Source organism: Brachycentrus maculatus, unplaced genomic scaffold (genome assembly GCF_059751285.1).
Source record: "Brachycentrus maculatus isolate JH-2025_06_01 unplaced genomic scaffold, ASM5975128v1 h1tg000085l, whole genome shotgun sequence".
In the NCBI taxonomy this organism is placed as follows: Eukaryota; Metazoa; Arthropoda; class Insecta; order Trichoptera; family Brachycentridae; genus Brachycentrus; species Brachycentrus maculatus.
In genome coordinates, this window is record NW_028280839.1 from 1 (window position 1) to 27,933 (window position 27,933).

Here is a 27,933-nt window from a genome sequence, read left to right on the forward strand (position 1 = left end):
TAAAAAAAGTTGAAATTACATTTGAATCCAGTTATCAAAAATGTATTTATTTGGTACGAAAAATCCCATGTAAAAAATTATTAACGGAAATAGCTTATTTGGGAGCCCTGTCAATTCCCAGAGTTACATATTATCTTTGTTTAAAAAGACGTGTCGTCTCTGCGTAGTGTATTTTTAAAATAAGTTGTTATTTACTTGGAAAGACCTTTTTTTATTTTATGGTACGGAACCAAAACTTTTTTTAAAAACCAAAACAATAGAACTTATCGAAATAATCGAACCAGGAACCTCCAGCAAGGTAACCAAAGAAGCTTACTAATGTAAATAATTGTATAAGAGATGCATCTCCTCATACATACCCCCCCGACCATTTCAACCCCTGACCTGACCGCTTTCAAGTATTTGGCATATCGCGCACCCTTTCAACAACGTCATATATCAAAAATCGTCAATTTTCAGTAGTGCATGTTTTCGCAATGCCCAGAAAATGTACTATATCCCTCCAAAAGCGGCATATTTTCAACTTAATATTTACCCGCTACAGGGCAGAAAGTGTTGTTTTTGCATTTTGAAGATAAGGCATTGTTTAATTAAATTATGCTAGGATTTCCTCTACACACACATATACGAGTATATATATATACATATATATATATATATATATATATATATATATATATATATATATATATATATATATATATATATATGTATATATATATGTATATATATATATATATATATATATATATATATATATATATATATATATATATATATATATGTATATATATATGTATATATATATATATATATATATATATATATATATATATATATATATATACATATATAAACAAAAACAGAGTGGTGTGGCGTTCGATTCTCTCTGCCTACCCCTGCGGGGAAGCGGCGTGATGGTTAGTTAGTTAGTTAGTTATATATATATATATATATATATATATATATATATATATATATATATATATATATATATATATATATATATATATATATATATATATATATATATATATATAATTATTATTACTTGCTCAGCTTATAATTATTGCAATTTTCTTAATGACCTCTTTACCTGTACATTGTGTCATTATTCAGGCCATAGGTACATATCAGTGTCTTTACATGTCACTGTAATTTATGGTGATTTACCATACAAGTTCATAATAATTTTAGTTGATATCCGATTCTTTTATTCTGATTTTTTATTCTCTGATCTTGTGAAGTAGAACGGGTACAAGAAATTGTAAATTTTATAATTCATTTATTTTATTTATTAATTTTTATTTATTTATTTACGTGCTTTAAGATGGATAAAAATCATATTGACTGTTGTCAGCCAAAAGGTACAAAAGTCCATTTTTGAGCCATTCAGATATAAGGTTATAATGTAGCAAAGTTATAACTTTGTTACATTATAAACTTATATCTGAGAATGTGCAAAATAAGGTATTCACTTGACAAAAATTGATGAGGCAGTAGAACACAAAGATCTATTGGATTTTTATTTAGAAAATATGACAAGACTAACTAACTAAACTAACTAACCATCACGCCGCTTCACCGCAGGGGTAGGCGGAGAGAATAGAACGCCACACCAATCTGTCTTCGCTTCTTCCACGTTCATGCATCTCCTCATACATACCCGCCGATTGTTACGTCTCCTTACCAGACAAGTATTTGGCATACCCGATTGTGCCATGACTAGACAATATGACAATATGACAAGACGAATAAGACAAATAAATGAGCTATGTGACAAATCTTGATTGATATAAGATATTGAATCCATTGTGTCTATTGTATTGTTGTATCTTTTGTATTGTTTTTAGGCATCAACTTTATTTATTTATTATGAACTATACACATCCACTATCATTTTTAAAACATATAAATTAAATATGCTATAAATCCTTGTACATAAGCCAGGAAAAATTTCTAAGGCAACTAATGAATATAAAAAAACCCAATATATGAAAAGTTTGGCGGAATCCGGTATCCAACCAAATCACCATCTATTTTAAAACTATTAAACCGAAAGTGGAACAAATATGAAATTATTCTTAAAGTTACATAGATTTACAGGCATCCTTCATTACTCATTACGGACTGGTAATTAATTTAACTATTACAGGTACATGGCCACCCATGTCATTACTCGTTTCATAAATAATGTAACTTACATACCGCAGAATTCTACCGTGAACTGTACTAATAGCTAGATATGTGACTAATGGACATCTGTTACTTTTTCGATTACCCAATAGGGATGATATTTATTACAATTTCTTGGTTTATATTTCTTTCCAGTTTAAATTTTTGATGTCAAATGCTTTGGGAGATAGGAATACGCAATATGCAAGCTTTGTTAATTAAATGTTATCTAGTATGTAATACTAGAGATATGCAATACACAACCATTATCCTTTTAAATAAGTCATTTTTAGATTTGATTTTTTAATTCAATCACCATATCTAGCTAATACCTGAACCCTCGTCTAGTGGAACGGATGGTCTGCTGATGGCAGTCAACAGTCCGCCTTTTCCTGAGGAGTTTTATGTGGTTTCCTCCCAGCAATGAGCATATGCTAAGAAGTTCCTGATTGGCCCACACTAGATTATCTCTCCTGTTCCCAACGCAGATTCAAATAAAAACATAATTATTTGGTTAAAAGAAACAAAAACATACTTGATGATCTATAAACCTAGTACATAATAAGCAAGGTAAATAATAAATGCAATTACCGAAAAAAAAATCTCATGATGTGTCAGAAAAATCACATTTTAATTACTGTTTGGACCGCACACCGGGAGCATTTTTTTTAGCTATTTAAACCTCGGTTAACCCTTCTGAATTCAATAATATTATTTGAGGCCGCTCAGTTTCACTGAAATCACGTTTTCTTGGCATTTTAATATAAAATAATGAAGGCTTAATTGAAAAGTATAAAAAAATCGCACTTATTTACTGATTAAAATAACTGGAGAGCAACGTTTCAAATTTAAAAATGACCCCTGAAAATATTAAATGTAGTGTTTTTAAATAAACCACACCCCTAATTATTGTAGGTCGGGATGATAGGTAGTAAATAGTAGGTAAAATTCATCATAATACAATACAATCTGAAATAATTGCAAGAATTCCTAGAATCACAGTATTTAAAGACATAAACCAATTCTGTAGGGGGTGGATAATACATATCGCTCACTCCTTTCAAGAATGTCATAAATCAAAAAATCGTCAATTCTCAGTTGTGCATGTTTTCGGAATGCCCAGAAAATGTACTACATTCCAGCAAAAGTAGCATATTTTTAACTAAATATTTACCTGCTACAGGGCAGACAGTGTTGTTTTTGCATTTTGAAGAAAAAGGTATTGCTTAATTATTTTTTTAAATATACTAAAAAAAAAATAAATGGATAAAAAACAGTCTGGTTTTACCTAAAAAGATCTGTTGCACAGTAAAAAGTTCAATAAGGTACTTGATATTTATTTTTAATCAATTGTATTATATTTTTAAACTTTAAAAACATTCTCCTGAAAAATCAAGTTTTTTGATTTATGACGTTCTTGAAAGGAGTGAGCGATATGCCCACGACTGTATACTTCGTAAAAGTAAAAACGAGTTGGAATAACCCAAAATGTTGTGGACTTCATCTATGTTCAGATATTCTTTAAATTTTGTTTGAATTTTTTCACAAATTGGTTATTCATATAAATGTTTTCTTTCTCCACAGATGAGCAGCACGGCAGATATCAAGCTGGAGGTGGCCGAGGAGCTGCTAGGCTCCCTCACCACGTACGGGGGGGCCCACTCGGGGGGCGAGGCGGGGGGCGGGCCGGCCGTCAGGACCAGCGCGAGAGTCATCAAGAAGCTGCGCCTCGACTCCTCCGACCAGAGGGACAGGAAAGGTGATCACACTCTATCGTGTCTCTTCCCAGTACAATAATTCATGTCTCTTCCTACAATAATCCATATCTCTTCCCAGTACAATAATCCATGTCTTTACCCTGGACTGGTACCTGAAGCGGAGGGCTGGGCTGGGCTACCTTTCCTGCGTTTATATGATGCAGTGCCCTATGCACCATTAGTGTGTGTGTGGATAAGGGTTTGATGAAGATAAAGATATTTTCTACTGTAAAAGTTAATTACATCAGTAAAAACCCGAAATTTTAAAATTGCTATTGTCATTTTTAGTTGATAAATTTTCATCGTCAACAGACTCTGCAAAGATCGATGCGGAAAAACATGACAAGGAATACTCGATTACTTCGTCGGTGAAGATACTGCCTCTGAAGACCTCTCTGGCGAAGCAGAGAATGCCGAAAGCCCTGTGGTCCGCCACGGAGAAAAACCTCTTTTTCGAAGCTCTCAATGAGCACGGAAAGGACTTCGACTCCATCACGGCCTACATTTGTAACAAAATGAAGAGGAAAGGATTCACGAGCGCGACTACCAAAACTAAACATCAAGTCTCGCAATTCTACTACAGAACTTGGAATAAGGTCTCCAAACACATCAAATTCAGTGACAGTAAGTGAACATTTTGATTACTAATAATATAAATTGGACACACAATTTACGATTCGACTCTAAAGGCTCATTCCAGGCCCGGTATAGAAGCTCATGGCTTCCATTTGTGATGACTAGTTTAATTTAAATCTAACATCGGTATTTAATCAATCATGCAAAGTGTGTCCTGATCAAAGATAAATATAATTACTAGCATTTTCAAAATACCTAATACAGTCAGAGGAGCGGCGTAAAAGGTAATACTAAATAGAGTACTCCGCCACCTTAGTGTAATGGTCAGCACGCTCGGCTACTGTTCTGGAGGTACCGGGTTCGATTCCCAGGGGAGGTCAATTAAATATAAGTGATTTTTTTCACTCCAATATTTATTCAGTACTACCCTGGACTGGTACCTGAAACGGACGGCTGATCACTTTTCCTTCATATGTTAACAATCAAGATAACACTGCGTTTATATGATGCAGTGCCCTATGCACCATTGGGGTGCGGATAAGGGTTTAATTTTAAAAAAAAGTAAAAGAGTGGAATAAGAGGTAGCAGACCCCCAGGAAGACCACCTGAACGATGGAGAGATAGCTGGACTTCCACCTCAGAATGACATAGTCCTAAATGAAGAGGAAGAAGAAGAATATATGTTTGTAATGTTTGATTCCCCGTTGCAGATGTGAAGAAGGTGGTGCAAGAGCTGTATGCGCTGATCAATTACGGCGAGATGCGCAAGCGACTGGAGCTGGGGGTGGCGTCGCGCACGGCCAGCCGCCTGCCCGAGCTGGTGGGCAAGGGCGTGGTGTGCGTGCGCGAGCGCGGCCGCACGCTCCGCGTGCGCACGCCCGTGTGCCGCGCCCTGCGCAAGCTCAACCAGCTGGAGGGTGAGTGCCATAACGCAATAACTCGCATTCCCTTCTTCTGTGCGTGTCATGTCAGGTCACCCTGGATTTTATCATGTCGCTCACTTAAATAGTAGTGTTTTTTAAATAAACCACGTCCCTAATATTCGTAGGTCGGGATGGTAGGTAGTAAGTAGCAGGTAAAATTCATCATAATACAATACAATCTGAAATAATTGCAAGAATTCCTAGAATCACAGTATGTAAAGACATAAACCAATTCTGTAGGGGGTGGCTAATACATATCGCTCACTCCTTTCATGAATGTCATAAATCAAAAATCATCAATTTTCAGTTGTGCATGTTTTCGGAATGCCCGGAAAATGTACTATATCCCAGCAAAAGGGGCATATTTTCAACTTAATATTTACCCGCTACAGGGCAGAAAATGTTGTTTTTGCATTTTGAAGAAAGGGTATTTTTTTTTAAATAAACTTAATATTTTTCAAATGGAGAAAAAACCTTCAAGGTTTTACCTTAAAATATCTGTTGCACAGTAAAAATAAAGAATTGTGTTTATTTAAAAAAACTTTAATTCTACTTGGGCAGAGTGGGACTCGGCACTGCGTCTGCCGCCGCGCGTTACGGTAGCGCTGACACCGCGCGATTGGGAGGCGTGGGCGCGCGTGCAGGGCGCGGCGCACAACCCGCGCGCGCTCGTGCCCGCGGCGCCCTCCTTGCGCCTGCACCCGCTGCTCTCGCTGCTGCAGAGGCGCTGGCGGCCCCACGATATCGTATCCTTCATATTGCGACAACCAATGAAAAAAATTAGCGTCAAAGATTTTTTTTAAAACCACTTAATGTTTGGGTTTTTAATTATAACAATTTAAGCATATTTAATTTACAATTACATCTACAATATTTTGTACTAATTCATCGTCGAAAAGTAACTAAAAATTGGCAAAAAACCCATTTGGTGAGCGAGCGTGACTCGTTCAAAATTATGAACATAATTTATTCATTTTGTAGACATTTTTTAAACCATATCCGCTACCTAGATGGAGCATTTGGAGTCCACAAACTATCTCCAGGCTTTTCTACCGTCTGCATCCTCCCAAATCAGATCCGCGTCCCGAAGTTCTGACGAGAACTGCCGACGAATTGTCAGCAGTGGTCGTCCTGGGCGGCAGGAACTTGATGCTTTGTAAAAGAGGCAAGCTTGATTAAGGCTCTCAGGAGGCATGCGGAGTACATGGCCAAGCCAACCTTTATGTCATAAAATAAACCCTGAAGAGGGCAACAGGTTGTTGCCGAAACTAGTTGGTTGTTAATAAAAATGTGAGTGGATCAAAAAACAAAGTCTTTTTATTTCTCAAAATAATAAATCAAAATTGTTTATCTCTTCATATCGATGTTTTCCTTAACTCCGCTTTCCCAACAGAGAGACGCCTTTTCGTCTTCTCACAGAAAGAAATCATTGGATACAATCAACACGTTGAATAAAAAAATGCAGCTACTGTTCAGTTGGACCGTCAACAATCAGCAGAACTCGGCGGGTGACAAAAATTCCAACACTACGAACCTTCCCAAAAACCTGCGAGAGGAGAATGCCCAGAAAATTATGAAAATGGTCAAAACGGCTAAAGCGCCGGATGCTGCGGAGAGCAATCAGGCGTTACAGAAAGATGTGAATGAAATCGATCTAGGATCTCCGAGAAATGATGATTTTGTCCCCGTATCCAGCGTTAGAGAGGAAGAAACCATCGACGAAGCTACAAAATCGGCGGAGACCATTTCGAAATCCGACGACAGCCGTATTCCGACTTCTAACCAGGCGGATAACCTGACCGGCCAGAGAAATTATGATTTCACGGGCACCAGTTTCCAGAGATGGGTCGAATGTGCCGAGAACCAGTGGATGAATGATGAGATCAAAAAATTGGGGAATAGCGTTGGCGGGGATAAGAACAATATGGTGCTACACGTGGGGCCCAAACCCGGAGTGGGGTTGAACTTTCCAACCATCAATATCAACGAACACATAACAAGCCAGAGAATAAGTCTAGCTTCGTACCAGGAGAGGATAGGCAACAATCCCTTGAATGCCGCCAATGTACAGCAATGTAAGTATTTTTATGTTTTGAATATTGAAAGCATTAACTTTGTGGATCATATTGATATATTATTTCGAGAAATAAAAATACGTGTTCTGATCCACTCACATTTGTGTGTGGTCATCACACTCACATAATGTGAGTGGATCAGAACACAAAGTATTTTTATTTCTCGAAATAATATAAGTATTTTTAACCTATTTATTGTAACTGCAGACAGTTGGTAGAATTCCATATTGAATTGTTGGGTAATATATCCAATTCCATATTGAATTGTTGGGTAATATTTGTCCGCCTCCGTAGTGTAATGGTCAGCACGCTCGGCTACCGTTCTGGAGGTCCCGGGTTCGATTCCCGAGGGGGGTAAAATAAATATAAGTGATTTTTTCGCTGTAATATTTATTCAATATAACCATGGACTGGTACCTGAAGCGGAGGGCTGATCAACTTTCCTTCATGTGTAAACGATCATGATAACACTGCGTTTATATGACACAGTGCCCTATGCACCATTGGGGTGCGGATAAGGGTTTTATTTTTATTTATAATATATCCAAAATAAAACACGGTTTTTTGGATTGAATTCTACATTTATTTATGTATATATCAATACTCAATATTACCCTGGACTGGTACCTAAAGCGGAGGGCTGATCACCTTTCCTTCGTGTGTTAACGATCAAGATAACACTGTGTTTATATAATGCAGTGCCCTATGCACCATTGGGGTGCGGATAAGGGTTTGAATTGAAAAAATACAAAGAAATACTTGAAAATACTTTCATGTATTTTTCAATTCAATTTATTCAGTAAAAATTAACATACGTTACAAACAAAAATTTCAAAGCGTATATTTTAACACAAAAATTATGAAGCAAACAAGAACACTCCTGTTAAAGATGTAGAAGAATCCCGCTTCGGAATTCCCCCTCAGACACATGTAACGGATCAATAACCGGCATGATATTATTCAGCATAGTGGTAGCTCTTCCTACAGGCATAACCATCGGCAGGTTGGCCCTGCATATAAGAATGTGAAACAATCTATGCCGACGCTGTCTTAGGTGTTAGAGTATGTTGAGTTATATATTTCTCTCGAGTGAAAGTACCCTATTGTTTAATAGCTGAAGCAGGAATCAAAGGTGGGGGGAGTCGTTTGAAAAAGCGACAACGAAAAGACAGCGGCGATAACAATCCCAACAAAGCAGCAAAATTGGACAGCGAGAACTGTGGCGTGTTTATGAAAGAGGTCTTGGACATTGACGAGACGGCCAACGACGGAATGGACATGGTGGCCTTTTCCACAACGGATATGAAGAGTTCGGCAGCTGACGGCAATGCGTTCGAGGAAGACAAGGACTTCTTGTCCGAGCTGGAGGATGATGAAAAGGATAACAATGACACCGACGGGGAGTGCGACTTTCCGGCCAAGCCGAGAGAACAGACTGATGATAAGAATGCTCAATCTGTGAAGTTTCCTAATTTAAAGGTTGGTGAACTCCACAGTATTACAATACAATACAATTTTTATTATGCTGTTATTTAGACCAGTTACCGTATTCACAATATTTTGAGTGCGTCTAAATACTGACTTACCGACAAATGTACTACTGATTGTATTCTATTAAAATCTACCACCTTTGAACCCGATATAAAAAAATGCATCTACCATCCAACAACAAAAATCTCATAAATTGATTCGGCAGTCACTTTGTGGTAAAATCTATCCATTTTTAATTAATGTTTTACTTAGTAAATACCACTATTTCTTAAAATCTTCTGTGACACGTGTTTCGTTGCATTCCGCATCATACGGTGTTTGAAAATGATGCGGAATGCATCGAAACACGTGTCACAGTAGATTTTAAGAAATAGTGCTATTTACTGAGTAAAACATTAAATAAAAACAAAAATCTCACTTATAATGAAGTTTGAAGGGTTCCACATTTCTTGATAAAGTCTATTTTTTATTTATTTATTTTATTTTGCAATTAATAAGAACTTAATAATTTTTTTTTCGGTGTGTTAATGCTTTGTTAACATTAAAAATCTGAAGTTACACAAGCATTCAATGCATTTTTGTTTCCATGGCATATGGCACGTCACATGTTATTATATTGAAAATGTTTTTTTGGCATTCAGGCTCAAAAAGGTTCGCCATCCCTGATAAAGATGAAGAATGTTTACTGCGAAGGGAATTAATGTTTGGTGTTTAATTAAGGTTAAGTTACGGGACAAGCTCAAGAAGGACAAGCCCAGCGTTCCTGCCTCCATCACCGACAGTCCTGAGGAGCAGCCGCGGATGGCCACTTCCACTTCCAACTTCTTCGGGAAGAGTTGGAACCGGGACATTGTGCTGCAGCAGATCAACAAGGGTTGGAGTGTCACCGATTCCGGGGACCTCACCATCGGAGATTTGTATCTCATGGTATTGACAATTGATTTTTAATTCATACAGGTTGATGTCTGTAAGTAGATAGTTTTAACCGGTTAACTGCCAAAAGCGTCATAAGACGCATAATTTTCTGTGAACGGAGCGCCGCTCATACAAAAATTACGTCCTAAGACGCGCCGTTTTAAATGGGCTTTTACAAAAGAAAATCAATTATTTAAATGTACAAATAAATTGGACGGATAGTGACATCTATTGTGAATATCTTTGCATACTTAGAATTAAAACAGAATTTGTTTTTACCACTTTAAACTTAAAATAAAAAGAGCTTTGTCGTCGGAACAACTAATGGCGCTCAGGGTTGTCCAATAATCCCCGAGTTGCCGTCACTGCCGAATCTGATGACAGTGATTTTAGTGTCGATTGTGATGATTTTCAATTTTTTAAAATCAAAGTGTGTGTGTGAATACTTTTAATATTAAACTAGACAATTACTTTTGACATATAATTTAGTTTTCATATTTTCTATGACAAATTTTGTGACAACCCTGCACCATGAACAATTAATTTTATGATTATGGATAAATGAACTGGCGCGTTCTTCATTTATTTGGTAAGTTTTATAAATAAACGTTATTACACTTTCAATAACGATATGTTTAGAAGGTTTTATTTTTGTCATAAAATTCGCGGCGTGCTGGGTACTGCCATACACGTACCTACCGGCAGTTTAAAGGTTAAGCATTAATTTGTCCTGAAGAAAATGCTAAGGAAGGAATACAAAGCTGAGATAAGCATTATCGATAAAATTAAGAAAGGTGTGTTGAGATGGTTTGGACATGTGGAATGAATGAGTGAGGAAAGAGTAGTAAAACAAATTTACGAGGTGAATGTAGTTTGAAAAAGAAGCAGAGGAAGACCATGCTGTTTGCTTTGAGACCTGTCAAACTTATAATTAATTTATACTACTACTTAATTATATCCGCTCCCTATGTGAAGCATATGGAATCCATAAACTGTCTCCAACTATATTCTTACCCGTAGATGGAAGCATCTGTAGCTTCCGAAACAAGTCATTTAAAATAAATATAATACTCTGTGCGCTGAGCCTATGTCTGCTTTGCCCCCAGTTTGGCAGCGAGTCCAAGCTGGAGCTGCACTACTGGTGGACGGAGCCCTGCCCGGCCGTGCCCCCCGCCGTCGTGCAGCAGCTGAGGGCCGCCGCGGAGGGGGAGGAGGCCGACGGGGCGGCCGGGGGGGGCAGAGAGATGCTCTCGCCGGTGCACCCGCCCAGTCAGGATTCTAACGACGAGGAGAAGAGAGGTCTGAAACATTACTTACCATCTATTCCTAGAACTCTAACTGCACCTTACTAACCCGGTACTCGAGTAGGTTCCTACCATCGACAACAAACGTACTACGTTGCCAGCACTGACGAACTTGTCACGTTGGCCAGCCTAACTAGCCGGCGGGACGAAGTCCATAAGAGACACGGAAACCACCAGCTCATTCTTCTTCTCCATTCGTCGCTCGCCAGGAAGCCAACAGCTAGCAGCCTAGACCGCCACATTTTTACCAACTGGATTCAGTTATATTCTTTATTTGAGTAAATAGTTTTAGATTTTTATCATTCAGTTACCAGCTCATTCTTCTTCTCCATTCGTCGCTCGCCAGGAAGCCAACAGCCAGCAGCCTAGACCGCCACATTTTTACCAACTAGATTCAGTTATATTCTTTATTTGAGTAAATAGTTTTAGATTTTTATCATTCAGTTATTGTGAAACCAATTATGTACTAATAAACCGCATCCGTATTCAAGTAAGTATCTTTTATTTATAAGCACCTTTTTGAGGAGACAAGAATGGCCTGGTATTAGGCCTGTCACACAGTGCCCCACGCACCACACTCTGTTAGAAGATTAAATACCAATACTTGCATCTTGCTGAGCATGGGCACTCTTAGAGCGCTTGTGCACTACACGGAATTTCACTATCCAGCAGTCCGGTTAGCATGGAAAAACGGATGATTGGCTTGTGCACTTGTCCATCTCTCGCCGGATCGGTGCGCTCGATCGGTGCGCAATCACGGTGCGCCTGAACTCGATCACGCCAAACTGTTGTAGTCGCTTTTATTTTTAAAAAATGGACTGCCGTACAGTAAAATTCCGTGTAGTGCACAAGCGCTCCTATTCTGTATTAGAAAATTAACTACTAATATGTACTTACATCTTGCGAAGCATGCCAAATCCGCCTCCGTGGTATAATGGTTAGCTTGTTTAACTACCGTGCTGGAGGTCCCTGGTTCGATTCCCAGGGGGGGAGGTGAAAATAAATATTAGTGATTTAACACTGTAATATTTATTTAATATTACCCTGGACTGGTTCCTGAAGCGTAAGAGTGATCACCTTGCCTTCATGTAAGTAATGATCAAGATAACACTGCGTCAATTTGATGCAGTGCCCTATGCACCATTAGGTGCGGATAAGGGTTATAAATAAAAATAAAAAAACTAATACTACAGATACTTACTACTTATAGATATATTCACTTGCATGGGTGTAGAAATACCTTTCTTGTCCTTAGTGTATTAATCACAAGTTGATATTGTGAAATTTTATAACATGGCAACCTAAATTGACTGCCAATATATCCACAGAGCGAGACTGAAAAATTTACCATACGTGTTTTTTTCCTTCCAGACATAATGTCGCCAGATAAAAGCATTCTACCAGAGGACCCCGCTAGTTCATCGTTCCCGCTCATCGCCAAGATAGTGAATCTCCCCAGCAAATTTGGCAATTTCCCACCAACGCCTGCGGCCGAATCCGGTCAAGAGTTGAGCAAAGAGCCCGTCATAGTTCCCGAGAGGGAGAGGGTCGTCACAATCGGGAAGCGGCTGCAGAAGCTGCTGTCCATCGCCAAGACACACGACAGGAGGAAGCGCGTCGGGTGTTCATGCGGGCATTTCTGCGGAGGGGCAAGAGCCAAGAGGAATAATTCCCACCATTTCAAGGATGACTTTGTGAGTAATTTGATGCTTTATGGATCCTCATCTCCTACCATCGACAGTCGAAAATCGTTGTTTTTTAACTCTTACCACTCTGTAGGCCAGACATTCTGGCCCGTATGATTCTAGTAGGCAGCTCCGTGGGCCACAATCTCTGGCACGGCGCATGTATAACTTTAGTCACTGATTTCTCTATCACTCAAGTATATTCTACAAAAAAATATGTAAGATAAATTGGTCAACGAATTGCCAGACAGAGTGTCCGCGTCTTTTCGAGATAGTACCGAGTACTACTACCATCACGCCCTTTCCCTGCAGGGGTAGGCAGAGGGGATGGAATGCCACACTCTTCTGTCCTGACATATCGTAGTCGTACAGGAGAAAGTGACCAACTACCAAAACGTAAAATGTTCAGGAGGGCCATTTAAGTCACTTTTGCTCGGAAAGAAAATAAACACCAATGCAGTTAGCCATTTTTAACAAGTCAATATATTTTACTTCCAAGTTTAAAATCCTTTGGGATTTTTTCAGGGCAATATTAAGCTAGTAAGATATCAAATAGTCAATGATCACGTTTTTGTAAAACAATGCACTTGGTCACTTTCTCCTGTATGACAACGATGTACTCCTAGTCTCCTTCACATCCATACATGCCCTCCGATTACGTAGACTTTTGACACCACCAGATTTTAGGTTCTGATTGATGGTCTTGCCAACTTAATTAGTAACTATGAATTTTGCACTCTCTATGCTTTTGATTATTTTACCCCATGGCCTGTAGGATGGTTTTTAATATTTAATTATATCATACATTGTCAAAAAAACATGATTATTTTTTTTTTCTAAAAATCGCAGTAAAAAAATGTTTTTCTTATCTGTTTGTAATTTTATCTTGATTTTATCTAAAATTGTTACTAAATGTCAAAAGTCAAACAGTACTCAAAAATTTATTCACAAATTAACAGATTGACGCATCCATTAAGTTATTTAGGAAAATAGAAAAGAATGTGAATTTTAAGTTTGCTTTGCTTATATGAATTTTTTTTGCTTTTAACGTATGTGAGTCAAGAAAATAATGTGCCATGTAATGCGTTTATAAAATCAGACAATATTTTAATAATTGATTTCTTTCAGGTGCAGCAACTACCGGCAGAAAAAAACGTTCCGGTAAAAATTCTTGTATTTAATATTTTCTTAAGAGAAAACTTCTTTTTGCATTAGAAAAATTTATATTTTGACTCGTGTAAAACTATGTCATTTTAACACATATTATCGGGCAGTTTTTTCATCAACCCCGACCCTGATTAGTATACTAATTAGGGTCATATACTAATCACAAGTAACTGCAAACCCAATTCCAATCCGTACAATGTTTTTCGGCATCTCCCGCTCTCTACCAACAGTATGTAAAAGACGCTTTTAAGCGTTTCCCGCAAACAATGTGTTAATATCCCCTTGCTTTTTTGCAGATGGTGCCAAAACCTACAATAGTGTCAGTCACATCATTGGCAGTTCCGGATGCTTCCGGAGCATCGGCGTCGTCTCCTCCCACACCCACCTCTGGGAATGTGATGTTCAGGACCCCCCTGCACCGCCAGGAGGTGGCCATCCGCCCTGCCAGCCAATCTTCGTCCACCATGAAGACTGTCGCCGATTTGGAGGTACAGTTAATTCCCATTTTGCCAAGAATTCAAAAAATACCTTAAAATCTGTTCACTTTTTTCAAAAACAGCCATATCCTAAATGGATGAATCAAAGAAAAACAGCTTTTTGTTTCTACATACACAATATAAAATTGAGGAATTGCAATAAAAATTTGAGAAATATGTATTTAAAAAACACATGTTATCAGGCGGATTTTTCATCAGTCCCGACTAATTATACTCAGACAGTCTGCCGCCCGACCCTCAGTAAATTAATCACGAATAACCGCAAACCCAATTCAGATATGAACAATATTTTTTGGTCTCTCGCGCTTTACGAAAAGTAAGCAAATAGAACGCTTATAAGCGTCTCCCGCTCTCTACCACCAGTATGTAAAATATGCTTTTAAGTGTTCCCCCCCAAACAATGTGTTAACGCACGAAAGCTGCTTGTGCGCTACACGGAATTTTACCGTCCGGCAGTCCGGTTTTGAAAAATGAAAGCGACTACGACTGTTTAGCATGATCGAATTTACGCGCAACGTGTTCACGCATCGATCCGAAGAAAGATGGACAAAAGCACTAGCCAATCCAAGCCAATCATCCGTTTTATATGCTAACTGACGTGCCGGACGGTAAAATTCTGTGTTATTCCGTGTAGTGCACAAACGCCTTTAGTATGGGAAAGGTGTTTCTACCCATTTGGTCGATTGATGCTTAAGAACGGGAAGGGTATTTTTATCTTCTGCGCTGACCTCATTTCAAAGTCAGAAAACAAGGAATTATTTAATGTATGAATATTATATATCAATGTCTTTGTTAAAGTCTAAACTACACAATTATCAAATCCTGTCACCAGCGGTCCCCAGGTGTAAAAAACCCCCGTCCGAAATGTGTTGATAGAGTAAATTGATAATGAAAAAGAGGTGGAGGGTGTAGGATTAGGTATGGAGTTGAGAATAAAAGTGATGTCTCCAAATGATTATTTGCAGTTGGACAAGCTGCCAAAGTGGCGGCGCCGCAGCAAGATCAACAAGCCCGTGTGGAAGCAGTCCAACGTGCTCAACTTCCCGCCCATCCTGCCGCGTGGCGCCATCGTGGTGTCGGCCGCGCAGCTGGCGAGCCACCAGAGTGCTGCACAGCTGGTGAGCCACCAGAGCACCGGGCAGCTGGCGAGCCACCAGGGCGCCGGGCAGCTGGCGAGCCACCAGGGCGCCGGGCAGCTGGCGAGCCACCAGGGCGGCGCGCAGCTGGCGAGTCACCAGGGTGCTGCACAGCTGGCGAGCCACCTGGCGCCTGGGCAGCTGGCGAGCCACCCGGCACCTGGGCAGCTGTCTGTTAGCCAGCCGGGAGGTGGGCAACAGGAATCTGGCCCAGTCGCGATTGCGCCGGCCCCGCTGCTGAGGGTGCTGCCAGCGATCAGACCGAGACCCATGCAGCAGCCTCAGAGATTACTCATTAACAAGTAATTCAAATTTATTCTTTCACTTTCGAAATAAGCAGTCAAATTATAACTAAGCAAGTCAAATTATTTTCTTCTCTGTCGTAAACCTCATTTCGAGGGTTGTGACCCTTGTGGAAGCAATGACTTGACTGCACTGCTCGTAGCGCTCCAACCACCGAGGCCCCCGCTGCTGCCTTAATTTGTTCGGTCCATCGGGTGAGGAACTTCCTCTCCCTCTCTTCCCCTCCAGGCTACCGATCACAACCAGTTGTTCCAGGCTATCCTAGTCGCTACGTGTCCAAAGAACTGGAGAATACGTCGGGTACAGACATTGGCCAGAGTCAAGCCACCCAAGCGTAGTTCCTGGCGAATGGACTCGTTGGTGTGTCTAGCTGTCCATGGAATTCGGATTATAAGCCAAATTATAAGCTAAAATAAAATTGAAAATGATGAACTTTAGCATACTGTTACGAGTTTGATAAATATATCTAAATGTTTCAAGAATTTGAGTAGTGCGGTTGTCAATCATGGGTGGTAAGTTTGGTTAATACCGATATAATAAATAACATTAATATTGTTTTAGTTTCATATATGCCTGAGTTTTCCTTTTTGCCTTTTTTCATTTTTGTTTTAGCAAAGAATTTTTCTTTTATTTCAGTAGATCTATCACAAGCTTCCCCAAGATAGAAGTGACACCACCCCAGTCCAGCGTTTCGGACACCACAAAGAGTAACCTTAATGACAGCGGCAATTCCATCAAACCAGATATTTTCCCTGGCAATCAGGTACATGATTTTAATAGAATGATAAATGCAGTACAAAAAAAGCTGCAAAATGCAGTACAAAAAAAAAATGCAAAGCTGAGATAAGCATTATCGATAAAATTGACATGTAGAACGAATGAGTGAGGAAAGAACGGTAAAACAAATTTATGAGGCGAATGTTAGCGGGAAAAGAAGCAGAGGAAGACCGAGAAAAACATGGCACGATCAGGTATGCCAAATACTTGAAAGTGGTCAGGTTAGGAGTCGTAACAATCGGCGGGTATGTATGAGGAGATGCATGAACGTGGAAGAGGCGAAGAATGTTTGCAAGGACAGAGTGGTGTGGCGCTCTATTCTCTCTGCCTACCCCTGAGGGGAAGCGGCGTGATGGTTAGTTAGTTAGTTAGTTAGGATATTGTGAAATTTTATAACATGGCAACCTAAATTGACTGCCAATATATCCATAGAGTGTATGTACGTTTTTTTTTATATTATATTATTACATACGTGTTTTTTTCAAGTTTTAGTACAAAAAAAACTTTTCCACCTGTTCAACATAAAATCTCTTTTTAGATCAACTTGTATATGAGTCCCGAAGGCAGTGTATCCTGTTGGAAAGGGGTCGATGTTAAAACGGAGAATAATAAAGACATTACACCCAATCTTGCCAATCTTCTGGACATCTCCCTGACCTCCAACATCGGCGACGACAATTCCCTGGGAATTCCACTCAAAGCTGAGAGCAACGGGAATGTGGAGAAACATGATAACTTTTCAGGTAAATAAAAAGGCTGCCTCTCAGCTATTTACTAACCCTTTGTACTATATGTTTTTTTTACACGGAATACCAGCTATTCAATTGGGTTTTATGTAAAAATATGAGGAAAAATTACAATATTTTAACCTTCAAAAAACGCCTGAAACATCATTATCTTACCTTAGAACCTTAACTGTCCATCTCCTCCTCCCCTGACCCCTCCTCTCTTTCTTAAACTTGCTACCTGATTCTACCTATTTATCATTAGAATCCTAGAATACTTTTTAGTCTAATTGTTAATAATTGTTTTTTAGTTTTTTGATAAAATCTATTACATCAGACAATAATATGTATTAACTTTTAAAAACGTCTGAGACATTACTATCTGTCATAAGAATCCTAACTGTCGATCAAACCTCCTCCCTCTACCTCCTTCCCTAAACTCCCTTCTTCCTTTGCCCTCCTTATTATCGTCTTTTGTTAATTTATGTTTCTTTTTAAATGTCAATTTGTAATTTATGTTTTTTTAAATGTTCAAGTACTATCTGCCCACTGATTGCAAACGGCTATATATGGTATCAAACGTTTTGATCAATATCACTAGTCCGTCTTTGGTCGGTTGGAAGATATTGCTTTTTAGCAATAAGCCCGCCAATGTACTTTTTATTTTCTGTACATGAAGTTTAAATAAAAAAATATTTGTAGAAAATTAGGAAAATATATTTTTTGGTAAGGCAGTAAATAAAATGTTGTAGTATGTCATTTATCGTTTCTGCATTCACTTTGTGGTAAGACATGATAAAATTATAAATAAAACACTTGTTTTTTCATCACTAATACTCAAGTATCTTTGAATCATCTTTGAATTAGAATTAAAAAGTGTGTTACATATCGTAGTCGTACAGGAGAAAGTGACCAACTACCAAAATATAAAATGTTCAGGAGGGCTATTTAAGTCACTTTTGCTTGGCAAGAAAATAAACATCATTGCAGTTAGTAATTTTTAACTAGTCAATATATTATGCTTCCAAGTTTGAACCCTTTGGGATTTTTTACAGGGCAATATTAAGGTAGTAAGATATCAAGTGATCAATAATATTTTTTTTGTAAAAAATGCACTTGGTCACTTTCTCCTGTATGACTACTATATGTAGATATTTTGTTTTGTAATTGTCAATTTGAGAAATTAAAGAATAATATCTAAAAACATATAAGTTTTGCTTGAAGCATTACAGCAGCATCCTGAATTATTTTCTACTTTTTTTAACAGACGATAGGTACATAGATTTAAAAAAAAATCTTTTGATATTGAAGTTTTGAAATGAAAATGAATTTCAGGTTTGTTGCCCACCGAATCCATGTCCATGAGTCCTTCCCGACTTCTGAAGGATGACCAGTGGCTGGAGTCGGAAGTGCACAACTTCTCGTTGAGTTCTTTCCTCGGCCACCTAGAGGCGGGAAGGGGGAAGGGTAGCGAGGGAACCAAGGGAGAAGAATCGGTAAGATGTACATTTCATCATTATTAGAAATTTGTTAAAAATACCATCTCCTTGGCTTCCTCCCAGGTCAGGCCGGCATCCCGAAGTCCCGTTGAGTACAGTCGGTGAATGGTCGTCAGCGGTCTTCCAGGGTGCCAGAATCCTTGGGGTTGGAAGAAGGGACATGAGGGGTTAATGCTCTCAAGTGGCATTCCAAGGACATTAACAATATAGAATAATACAATAATGCAGTATAATTGTGCCGGTGCATGGCACACTGTTATTTGTTTAGTCAAAAATTGCCTTGTCAATGTTTGGCGCACAGTTTGTGAGCCCTGTGCTGCACAAACTGTATGCCAAACATGCGTTGGGCATTACCAAAGGTGACACAAACTGTGTGCTGAACATGTGGTGGGCGTTAGTGAAGGTGACACAGACTGTGTGCCGAACATGTGGTGGGCATTAGTGAAGATGACACAGACTGAATGCCGAAAATGTGGTGGGCATTGGCATAGGTGACACAGTGACACAGACTGTGTGCCGAACATGTGGTGGCTTTTAGCAAAGGTGACACAGAGTGTGTCACCTTTGCTAAAAGCCACCACATGTCAAACCATAAAGAGTTATCAATTGTTTTTACTTTATTTTATTTTTAGATTTTTTTCTGTTATAGGTTGATGGGAATCTCCACAGTTTGATGGGAGAAACTAGTATAGACTACATGGCCAAATTCGAAGATCTCGCGGCTCGAGTAGGTGCTGAAACGACCAAATAATTTATTACATATTAATAATTTTACGTGACTTAGTATTAACAGCAGTCAAAAATCGCATCACTCTTCATAGACTTTTAGCTGCAGTAAAAAATGCCTTATATCTTGACCCACTCAAATAATCCAATGATATTTTGACTAGGTATCGAATGTATTTATTGGACGATCAATATTCTAAATGTACATAATGCACCTTTGTTCCGTACTGTACTTTTGTGTGGTAATTATAATGACAACGTGTGATAGAACAGGAATCTGTGCAACAACAAAGCAATCCCTCAATAGCATAAGTATATTCATGCTCCCGATAAATTGTTTCCTCTCGGAATTCATACAAAGTATAATATTTTTAAACGTACTTTGTTCATTGACTTATTGAACGCTCTAAACATTGACATATATTTTTAACTAAGCATAAAGGTAGCCACAAATAGAAACAATGTCAGTTTCTTAACTCTGTCCGTTTCTCACAAATGTTCATCAGTATTCGGTCAATGACGACACGTTATTACAATAGATCTAGTACATTTGTTACGACTTATTTGAAGTCCCATCCCAGTAAAAAAATATGTACAAGGCGGAGTATGTGTATTGTTGAATTGTTTGAGCTCTTGTAGTATCTTTATTGCTAGATTGATATATTCCTTTTAAATAATATACTTGATCTATTGGATAAATGAATATATCGTACGTTGTATAATTTTTCACAATATCGTACAATAAGTCTGGTGTGTGTATCTCCGCTGAACCCGGGAGACTGACTCACCGAACCCCTCGAGTTCCATTGAACCCAGGTTAAGAACCACTGATCTATATAAAGGAAATCTGATCATCACCGGAACTTCAACCGTATTCGTATAGTGATCTGTTTTTTTTATGGCAAGTCCTATCTTTCAACCTGATCAACCGTGAAATATTACTTGCTTACCTCGCTAAGATGCTAAACAGTATATACCTACTACTTAATTTTATCATAATATAATTTATTTATGTTAATTAATATATTAAATCTGGTTATATTTAAAGTTGTATGTATTATATGTCGTGCTCACTAAAATACTATATCGTATATTTGAAAGGACAAGAAAAGCGAAAAGGGCACAAGTGATGTTTTATTCATTTAAGTAATGACATCAATTTTTTTTTTTTTAATCCTTTGAGTAACCCTAGAAGGTATTAGTAAGGCTGTTCCCGGTAGGTCGTTACATTTGAAAAAAAATAAAAACTTCATTTCTTGCTTTATGGTACCCAAATTTTTCACACTCGACATAAAAATTACTGCATTTATTTGACAGAAAAAATAAAGACGATTGATTAAAAAAATCAATAATTATATCATTTGTGTCATTTTCGTTTTCCACCATCTGAATGACTACACGCTGTGCGTTTTCGTTGATAGATTAAAACAATAAGAAATTAAATTTCGGTAGCTTAAAATATGAAATGTGTAAAAATACCCTTTTAATGAACCCTCTTTGAATAAATTATATTATAGAAACCTATTTTTTAATATCAGTATTTACTACACAATTATTTTTATACATAAGGTGGAACAAATGTACAAATTATAACATCTTAAATGCCTCATTCTTCCAATAATAATTGTACTTTATAATAATTATTAAGTTAGTAATATAGACTAGTTAGTATAGACTACTTAGAATATTGTCACTTTGAGCAAATTGGTTTAACCACTTAACAGTCGAATTTTGATGAGAAAATTAGTCGGTGCAGGGAATCATCACCAATTAGAAACAGGACTACCCGAAACAGCTCGGGTTAGTCAATAAAACAAATACATTCTGGGAATCGAACCCGGGACCTCCAGAACGGTAGCCGAGCGCTCTAACCGTTACACTACTAAATATATTTGGCTCGGTCAAATCAATACCACCAAGTTGGAATTTGCCCGAGCAGCACTCGGACTCATCAATGCAACACAAACTCCTTGCCCGAGTCATGCTGGGGCAACTGGTTAATCGATATTTATCATACATCATTTCAATGTAATTTATTTTGTTGTATAATTGAATGTTCGCTTCATTTTTAAGTATTTTTTTATGGTTTTATTTATTATTTCAACTTTTTAGGATTAAAAAAAATATTTACAATATTTTTTTTATTCCAAGTAGGAAAATATAATTGACATAATTTAAATGATTTTGATTTGGCTACAGGCATACGTTTAAATTACCTGTTTTCAGCCTTGTAAGTATTAATCTGAAATTGTAATTTTTTTGAAATTGTAATTGTCATTTTTTCTTCTCTTACCATGTCCGCTCCCTATGTGGAGCATATGGAGTCCACAAACAGTCTCCAGGCTTTTCTGTCGTCGATGCCTTGTAAAAGAGGCAAGCTTCATGGCGGCTCTCGGGAAGCATGCAGAGTACATGGCCAAGCCAACTGAATCGCTTTTTCTTGACGACAGTTGTGACCAATATTTGCTGCGTCTTATGCCTTATCTCTTCTAATATAATACATTTACATTAGTAAAAAGACTTAAAATTTGTTATAAAAAATTACAAAATCATTGTTACTGATATAGTATGATATCATAGCATATAAATGTTAATTTTAACATTTTTGTGTCTTGATATCAAATAATGTTCACATATCGCTAACTTCTTTCAACAATGTCAAATATCAAAAATTGTCAATTTTCATTTGTGCATGTTTTCGGAATACCCAGAAAATGTACTATATCCCAGCAAAAGCGGCATATTTTAAACTTAATATTTACCCGCTACAGGGCAGAAAGTGTTGTTTTTGCATTTTGAAGAAAAGGTATTGTTCAATTATTTTTTTAAATATACTAAATATTTTTCGAATGGACAAAAAAACCTTCAGGTTTTACCTAAAAAGATCTATTGCACAGTAAAAAGTTGAATAAGTTGCTTGATATTTATTTTTAATAAATCGTATTATACTTTTTATAAACGTTATCCTGAAAAATCAAGTTTTTTGATTTATGACGTTCTTAAAAGGAGTGAGCGATATCTCAAATTTAGCTTTTACTTGGTAAAATACCACGAATCATTAAAACCTGTCGTGACACGCGTTTCGATGCATTCAACATCTTTATCAAATATCTCATGTAAAAAATTGAGAAAGCATTTTGAAGAAAAGGTATAGTTTAATTATTTTTTTTTAAATATACTAAATATTTTTCAAATGGAGAAAAAACATTCAGGTTTAACCTAAAAAGATCTGTTGCACAGTAAAAAGTTCAGTAAGTGGCTTGATATTTATTTTTAAGACATTGTTTTATATTTTTAAACTTTAAAAGCGATCTCCTGAAATATTTTTTTTTTAATATAAGACATTGTTGAAAGGAGTGAGCGATATGACATCAATGGTGTCAATAATTGATGTGTGTCAACAATATCCCTTTTTATCTTACCCCTTGAGAAATTAAGAAATGTCATGTAAAAAATTTTAATTTAAAAATAATCATGTAGTGTTAAAAAAATAATACATTTATAGAATTTTAGATAGCATTAACGTTCACAATTTAAACTAACATAAGGCTCCTGTGGTACTCATCAAAGTATTAAAAATCCAGATATTTAATGACTTATTTGTAAATCTTTCACATTTTGGTGTGCCCGTAGTTGTAAAATTTGATTTTTTTGTTTCAATTTAAAAAAAATAATAAATTTTGAAATAAAAATCTCCAAGCGATATGAAGCTTTCTTGTAAAGAGTTTCTCCTACTGACTTTAAAAAAAACTAAATATACAGTGTTGACAGATCTTTTGTGTAGAATATGGAATATGTAAATACAGTGAGTACTTTTATTGTTTAAAAATAATAACAGCGGTATAAAAAATAAAATCATTATTATTATTATTTTTATATTAAAGAAATATTTGCGTTTTTATTATTTACAAAAATACTTCAATTTCATACTATTTCTGTGAGCCTAAGCGGCTCATTATTAGAAATAGGTATTAAATTGTGGTAGAGTGGGTTCGAACCGAGAAACTCTGACTCAAGAGTCCGCGACACTAACCACGGGTCCACAATCCGACACATTTGTTTCAAATAACCAATAATAAAAACCAATTGTTCAACTTCATCACTGTATTCTAAATCAGTTGTGACGTTTAAACCGTTTGGCGCAGTCAGGACATCTTTAATTGTATTAAAAAAAAAATTACTAATATAAATAATTACTTGAAATCAAATATATACAAACTGTGCGCCGCTCTCACTGTCAAATAATGAAGTTAATATAAGCTTATAATTTGACCAGATAATTTATTTACAACATTTTGAGTGTGTCCAAATACTTGTTCACAAAATCTGGATTATCTCCAATTACAGGAGTTATTTTCATATTATTTTTTGACATCTCATCAATAGATGTCTCTAGTGAAGTTTTAGTGATTCATGAACAAGGTTTCTAAATTGGTTCATATATATAGAACTTCCAAGAATTTGAGTAGTGTGGTTGTCAATAATGGGTAGAATTGGTGAATGTTACACGTGTGTTAAGTTAATATAAAATGTGGAATCATACTGGAACTAAGATCAACATTTTTAAATATAAAACAACAAAAAATACATTTATAATATTAGACATAAAATACTCATGTTGCTCTCTAAAATAAAGACACAACACATGAATTTATCAAGCCCTTCTCAAAACTGAGATTACGGCGCCATCTTGGTTTTTCCCTTTTGCACACTGTTTTATCGACGGAAAACTTTTTGAATTCAAGAATTAAAAGAATACATTTCTTTACACATGAAATTAAATTTCTGTCGTAAATGTAAATCATGTCGTTTAGTTTTGTACCATTTATTTATTAAAAAAAAAAAAATTTCACTGCTATTTTCTTGATAGATTCTAAATCTCTTAATAGCAACAAATTTAGAATTTACAGCAAAGTCACAAATAGAATATGTAAATAAAATAAAATAATAAATCCCTTACCGCACCCCAATTGCGCATAGGGCACTGCTTCGTATAAACGCAGTGTTATCTCGATCGATTACACATGAAGGAAAGGTGATCAGCCCTCCACGTCAGGTACCAGTGCAGTGTAATATTGAATAAATATTAGAGTGAAATAATCACTTATATTCATTAAACCCCCCTGGGAATCGAACCCGGGACCTCCAGAACGGTAGGCGAGCATGCTGACCATTACACTACGGAGGCGGACAAATATTTTATTTATTTTATTATTATCGCTATCTTGCATATTATTTTTTTATACTTTTAACAATAAAAAAATTACTTTTATTTATTGTTTCGGCATTAACTTTGTGGTAAGACATGTTACAATGATTAGAAAACACTTCGTTTTTTACCACTTGAGTTTTATTAGACTACATGTTTCAGAAGTTAAACTTCCATCATTCAGGTCTGTATAATAACTATTATACAGATCTGAATGATGGAAGTTTAACTTCTGAAACATGTAGTCTAATAAAACTCAAGTGGTAAAAAACGAAGTGTTTTCTTTAATCATTGTAAAAAAATTACTAATGTTTCCATTTTTCAATGATGTCAAATTTTTAAGCACACTTTTTTTTATGTCAAAATTTTCCACTGGAATGGTGTACATGACCCAATTCGCTCCTCACATTAATTCATATTTCCGTTGAGATATATTTATTCATCACAAGCAATAATGAAACCACTGTGGTAAAAGTATGATTAAATAGATTTAGGTGCATAAATATTTATTTACAATATATTAGTGTGTACATAACACGGTTTTTCGATAGTCATAAACTAATTTGTAGAAGTCGTAAGTACAAATGGTTTTTTGTATAGAGGTACATGTTAGTTTTTATGTATATAAGTACGTATATTTAAATGTCAAGTACATGAACTTATTTATTACTTTTTGTATTCAGACCTTAATCTGCACCCCAATGGTGCATAGGGCACTGCATCATATAAACGCAGTTTTATCTTGATTGTTAACATATGAAGGAAAGGTGATCAGCCTCCGCTTAGTTTGGAGTGAAAAAAACACTTTTATTTATTTGACCCCCCCCCTGGAGATCTAACCCAGGACCTCCAGAACGGTAGCCGACCGTTTTGACCGTACGCACTTTTTGTATAGCATGACCAAAAATAGAATAAGGGCGTTTGTCCACTACACGGAATTACACAAATTTTACCGTCCGGCACGTCAGTTACCGTTTTAAAATGACGATCGGCTTGGATTGGCTTGTGCTTTTGTCCATCTTTCTTGGGATCGGTGCTCTTGATCAGTGCGTGAACACGTTGCGCGTAAATTCGATCACACTAAACTATCGTAGTTGCTTTCATTTTTCAAAACCGGACTGGCGGACGGTCAAATTCCGGGTAGTGGACAGTCGCCCCAACTCTTTCGAGGGTGGTTACTAACATTTTATAAAATGGCAACAAAATATTATTAATTATCAGAGGCCCAAGGTTGGGTATCTGATGATGTGTGACATTGTTTTAAGCTGGTAACAAAACTAAAGGTTTTTTTAATGCTTCTTATGCTATTTTTTTTTACAATTTGTGTGCAGCAAAGGCCCCAGGTATTGGGGTCTTTGCAAGCTAATCCAATATTGATTTTGAACTAAACTATTCATCGCATCTTAATTTATAACTAACCATTCATTACCTGTATTTTTTTTTGCTGAACAAATGGATGCTCGGTGCATTTTAAGCTATTTCTTATTTCTAGGGTTTTTAAACTTTTCAAGATAAAAAATGGAAATAAATAATATTTATTCCAGCTATAAGGACCTTTTGTTTTTTTTTATTTTGGAATTTTAACCAATGGACGTGTAGATGAAAATGATATATTTTTATTTAACTAGATCATAGGTTCATTTCTCCACCATTTCATAAAGGCTAACCCGACTTGTCAAATTGCATGATCACCATCAAATTTTGTCTTTGGTTAATATTATAAACCTATTGACGAAATTTGAAGTTTTTTAACCTTTCCCTTCCGGTGCTAAAATAAAATTCGCGTCCCGGTGTTGGGTAGTCACTACACAATAAAAAGTTAGGGATTTTAAATCGGGAAAATACGGAAATTCATAGCTAATCCACTTTTTTAATTATAAATGAAGTAAATAATTATAATAATTTAGATTTATTTGCTGAAAACATTAAAAAACCATCTGGCAACGCTCACGGAACATGCATAGGTCCACTCTTGTCGAAAGCTCAAGAGCTACTGCCGCTAACCTGCTAGCTAGCCAGAGAACATTGAGCTTTGAGCTCCTCACGCTTGCACAGTGCAAGTGAGATGCGAATATAGTATCGCGGTTCCCGTACACTCTTCATGCGCTGTTTAAACGCAAATTTGTTTCCGATATTCACATAATATCTGCGATGTACCCGATAAATTCTGATTTTTATTGATATTATTTTTTAAATCAATTCGTAAATATGTTATGGAGGAACACCTAAAATCTTAGCCTTGTATTTATTATATTATGGTTATTAGAGATATTATGGTTATTAGAAGCAATGTGTACAAGGTACACAACACCAGGAAGGGAGGGTAAAGTAAACATCTCATTGTTTTCTTTTCTAAATATAAGGATATCATAGTAAAGAAGAAATATCCACTTTTACATTATCTGCCTTTCTACATAAAATCACATAGATCAAAATTGATTTTTTAATATAATTTTGAGCACACGCTCTATGTATATTGAATTGTATAGCTTATTTGTATTATATGTTTAACACATTTTGAGGAAGTTTTATTTTATTATGTAGTTTTAAGTGATTTTGTTTTTATATCAGTCATCTTGACTTTCTGTGATTTGATATTGATTTAATGATTTGTCTTGTTTATATCCGGTTTTATGTAATTTACATAATATTATACTTCAGTCAACAGTCAGGTGAATTTGTTTATCATGTTTATATAAAGTTTTGATCGTTCACTGCGAGTAGAAGATGTTAAATTTGATTGTATAAGAAATAATGTAGCGAGTAATGGTTTGACTGTTATTGAAGACTTGTGATTCAAAATAATTTATGAACTGTACGTAATTATTTAGTATGTAGGATTTTTAAAATATACTTTTAATAACTCCACATTGTTGTTTTATTTTTGTGACTAAAATCTTATTGGGTAAAAAGATCCTGTACTTTTCTAACCTCCCATACAAACGTATGTGATATGTCCCCTATATTATCACCCGAACGCCACAAGCCCTATC

At 36.5% G+C, this 27,933-nt stretch overlaps 1 protein-coding gene across 1 annotated transcript; it reads left to right on the forward strand.

Annotated features, from left to right (window-relative positions):
* Positions 1 to 3,759: 3,759 nt before the first annotated feature.
* LOC148310899 (uncharacterized) lies at positions 3,760 to 27,808 on the forward strand (the record flags this gene model as incomplete). The annotated part of the gene is made up of 16 exons (XM_088257569.1): positions 3,760 to 3,934; positions 4,245 to 4,556; positions 5,219 to 5,425; positions 5,993 to 6,177; positions 6,825 to 7,506; positions 8,621 to 8,985; positions 9,718 to 9,924; positions 11,019 to 11,211; positions 12,588 to 12,910; positions 14,030 to 14,062; positions 14,365 to 14,556; positions 15,531 to 16,003; positions 16,641 to 16,767; positions 17,320 to 17,524; positions 18,842 to 19,002; positions 19,655 to 27,808. Coding segments are annotated over 16 exons (3,942 nt in total), but the record flags the coding sequence as incomplete, so codon positions are not given.
* Positions 27,809 to 27,933: the final 125 nt, after the last annotated feature.